Raw genomic sequence first — 4,351 nt, forward strand, 5'->3', positions numbered from 1 at the left:
TCATTTCTAAATTTGACAATTTTTTCAAATTTTTTTGTAGCGTAAACTCAACTACTGTTTTCCGGACAGTCTGCCATAAACACTCACCAGCGTACAGTCTTATCCGTTCTCTTCTCGGTAACCGTCCTGCAGCGTTCCTCCATCGTACCAAAGCAGCAGTAAAACGTGTTGAACATGACGCCGAGACAAACGTTCAAAACTGACCAGCAAAATATAAAGTGTCAATCAGTGAAATATCCCAACAAGGACTTCAAAGTGCAGGACTTATGCCACTTGTTGCTTTGCCCCGCCCCCATACATTCCTGGCCAATGACTGAAGAGATATTTAGTCACATGGTTTTGTTTACAAGCTTTGGTCCAGACAGGGACAGTCACCATGACAGCAGTCTGAATACAGATCAAATGCAAGGTTCGGGACTCGGGGAAGGGTTTTTAGCACTCGGGGAAGATTCTGGGAAGTGTTGGGAAAGACCGGGAAGGGTTTGGGGAAGGACTCGAGAAAGACTTAGGGAAGGGTCGGGAACCACTCAGGGAAGAGTTTGGGAGTGACTCAAGAAAGACTCGGGGAAGGGTTCGGGAAGATTCAGGAATCCAGACCAAACTGAAGAGACTCGATCCAGACCAACAGACTTTTCCAATCTGAAAACACTCTAAACAGATCCAATTTCACATTATCTGCAGCTTGACTCAAGAACATTTTTCCTCCCCCTATGAATACACCAGAATCCTAGAACTTAGACCTAAAACTGAGTCCAAAAAACAGTTCTAAGTATGCATCTCTTAAGGCCAACCCGGCTGCAGATTCACTGAACAGCTGGAGAGAGAACGGTGACGCCGCAGAGAAGGTACATCCATCAACGTTTTACTTCGACACACCGACCTGCTAATGGTCAACAAGAAACCCAACCACCAGCTCCTGGAGGCACCACTGCTCGAGTTTGTGTTCACTCACCATGGTAACCATGTGTCGGGCCGACACGGCGCCCTGCACCGGCGTCTCCAGGTGATGCAGGTGTCCGCTCCACCGGCTGTCGGGTTCCTGACGGAAGTGAGTCTCGGACAGACCGGCCGGCGTCTCTTTGGCCAACCTGGACGAATGCCGCTGGTGATGGCGGTGGTGATGGCGGTGGAGGCGGAGCTCTGAGAGTGTGTCCGCATCTTGGCGGGGGTACAGAGAGATGCGCTCGGGATGCTGGGTAGGAAACGGATCACCAGTGGACCAACCTGAGGGACAGAAGGAGGTCGGTTTGGTTTCTGAGGGATCTTGTTTAGCATTTAGACACGTCTGAAGAATCTCGTTCATCCGGGTTACATGGTCATGAGGTTGAGTCATAGAGTCTGGACTTTAAGGGTTTCGCCGTATGGCGAAACGCTTAAAGTCCAGACTCTATGACTCAACCTCATGAAACTTCAGACAGCCTCTTGTCAAGTATCAGTAATACTCGACAAGTACCAATAATCAAAACAGTTCTGCATCATTCTTATGGTCCGTGGGAACTACCGTCACCATGACTATGTTTGGAGTCAAACGTCTGGTTTTTGCAGATTTATTTTATTCTGAAGTCGAGGCTTTGCTAGCTGGTGGATTTCACTTTAGCGGTCGGAGCAGCCGCTTTAGGAAAGTAGCGGATGGATTTTGGACACGAATTCTTGCGTCAAGAATGAGTCGGATGGAGTATCCAGTAGATTCAGATCATAAATACAAATGAAAAAAGTAGGTTACGCTGTACCAGTCCGGTGCCTAACATTTGAGGAGCCAGGACCAGTTTTGGCTTGAATAAAAACATGTTGGGTGAAGTTTGAGTTTATATTACTTAGTGTGAGTTTCTGTTAGGGCTGATACAATTAGTCGACCAATCAACTATTAAAATAGACGACTAGTTTATTAGTCAATTAGTTGTTACTTTATATTACATGGAGTTAGAGTGTGGTAAAGTTGGAAGTTGTAATGGCATTCTGCTAGATTTTTGGACTAATTTGACATTTATTAGTTTTTAGCTAATGTTTTAGCTGCATGCTAGTAATTTTGGCAAATCTAGGCTAATTTCAAATTTAACTAATACTTTAGCTAGCTATCAGCTTCAGTGATTTCAAATATCAATTTCAGCATCTTCAGTACCCAAATTCAGTTTACAGCATTCACACTAGCATTATTGCAGGTAATGCTATACATCTAGTCTTTAGTTTAAAGCTAATGATGGTTCAGACGTGTGTTTTACACAGTTTGTGTACGACCCAATTAGTCAACTATTAGGAAAAAAGTAATTGTTGATTGTTCAACTATTAAATTGTGGCAGCACTAGTTTCTGTTCTCTTACACGGTGGTCTAAACTTAAATCAACCACTGGGGGCGCTGTGGAGTCAGTGGGCAGCCATGTGTTTGTTTGATGGTCACATGGTTTTTCCCACTTTTTCTGGTCATTTTTAGCGTACAACATCATTAAATCTCTCTGGACTTTTCTCTCATCAATAATCAAAACACAGGAATGTTTTACTCATCATCATCATCATCTTCATCATCATCATCATCATCTTCTTCATCCCTCCAGATCCTGAAACCAACCCGACACAGTGACTAAATCCCTGAACCAGACATGTTTGTGTCACTCTGACATCCATCAGGAGCAGCAGCTGAAGGCCGCTGAGGGAGCTGAAACGTCTCCCTCCGGCTTCTTCTGTTCATAGCAACAGCATCCCTGTTGCTATGGAAGGTGCCAAGGAGCTCTGTGATTGGCCGAAGTCGGCCTCACCCCCAGCTAATCAAAGTCTAAATAGGTTTCAGAGGGTTCGGGGTCGATAAGTCCGATCGAGGATCTGACAGAACCAGGAATCCTTCATGGAGAAGAACGGAGAGAAGCTGCACGACGTCAAGATAAACCAGCAGAAAACAGATGAGGTTTGAGGTTTGATCCTCAAAAGCAGGACTCTGTTTCCAGTCATAAGTAGTGCGACCCCGCCCCCCTTCACATCACCCGTAACTGAGAGCTCTCGGTTTACTCCTTCAAAGTTCTGACCCAGATTCCAGCTTAGATGAAAACAAAGACATCATGGATCTACCTGTGTGCAGGTGAATGTATCAGAAGGGGGCGGAGCTGGGAGCTTGACTCCGCCCACAGTTTTTTCCACTGCACAAATATGACCTTTTTCAAACGGCGTTTTTTCGTCTGCTCCTGATTCACAATTAAAAACACTATTTTAATCGTAGCGTTTTTATATAAATGTCCCTTTATCATCAGAGGGTCTTTAAAACGTTTAGAGGGAGGGGCTTAATGTCCAGGTGGTAATCAGACGTTCAGGTGAAAGTTTCAGGAGTTCCTCTGATTTAACACATTTATTTAAATTCAAAATATAAAACAGAAAAAACTAAACAGATATTTGAGTCTTTATATTCTAAAGATGATTTAAAAAATAAAATGTGTTCTTACTTTAGAAAATAATTCAAAACAGCTTAACAAGAAATTAGATTAACATTAGCAGACATTTTTCCAGACGTCTCCAGAACCACTTCTGCTCTGTCTGAAGCATCAGATCCAATCCCAAAGCAGACCCGGTCCAGAACCTTCAACATTCTGGTTCTTCTTGAAGCCCAAACAAAACATTTCCGGGTTTTTTCTGATAAAATGAACAGAAATCTTTATCAGGATCGTCTGAAGCCTCAAGATGACGCTGAAGGATTTGTCCTCAAACCAAACGGACCCACAGCAGAACCGAGCCCTGTTCGGACACCTCATTGTTGTCGTCCCAGCTCAGCAGACTCAGCGTCTGGACCTGCTGCCAGAACCTCTGAGGTTCCTGCTGACCTACATTCAGCGTGAACGCATCACTGAGCAGCAGATTCTGCCCAGAACCTGCAGCAGCTTCAGTCTTCAGGATGAAGCTGAGCTCAGAGAGAAGCGCTGGGAGGATGGACCCGAACCCCTCAGAACCCCGGCGGTTCGGAGGCTGGTCTTACCTGGCCTCAGCAGCTGCGACCACAGGAGCCACAGCGGCAGGAACATGGTGGATCCGACCGGAACCGCCTGCAGGAAGGGCAGCAGACGAGCGGCCGCGTGCCGGCTCCGCGCGCTCCTACATGGAGAGGAGGTCCGCTCCTGGTGAGGGGGGGAGGAGGAGGTGCAGGAGGAGGATGAGGAGGCGCGAGCAGCTGCACCTGATCTTCATCAGAACCGAGGAACAGCTGCGGCCGCTCAGGTGAAGGACGGAGAGTCTTCTGAGGAAGGGGCGTGGTTTGAGGGGAGGAGGCGTGGCTTAAACACATAAACAACAAATACCCCTCTTCTTTTAATTACATGTAAACATTTTAATGTAATTACAGGTTTACATTTGACAGTTACATTAGCCTGCAGCGCCA

At 46.0% G+C, this 4,351-nt stretch overlaps 1 protein-coding gene across 1 annotated transcript in view; it reads right to left on the reverse strand.

The window, feature by feature from the left end:
* LOC112156403 (protein tyrosine phosphatase receptor type R) overlaps window positions 1-4,143 on the reverse strand; it is a 22,767-nt gene extending 18,624 nt beyond the window's left edge. The window contains exons 1-2 of the mRNA XM_024288670.2: window positions 3,953-4,143; window positions 953-1,224 (exon numbers count right to left, since the gene is read on the reverse strand). Of these exons, the coding sequence (XP_024144438.1) occupies window positions 953-1,224; window positions 3,953-3,998 (318 nt within the window). The 5' untranslated portion in view covers window positions 3,999-4,143. The remainder of the gene's footprint in view (window positions 1-952; window positions 1,225-3,952) is intronic.
* Between the last annotated feature and the right edge of the window lie 208 nt (window positions 4,144-4,351).

Source organism: Oryzias melastigma, linkage group LG23, assembly GCF_002922805.2.
Source record: "Oryzias melastigma strain HK-1 linkage group LG23, ASM292280v2, whole genome shotgun sequence".
Classification (NCBI taxonomy): Eukaryota; Metazoa; Chordata; class Actinopteri; order Beloniformes; family Adrianichthyidae; genus Oryzias; species Oryzias melastigma.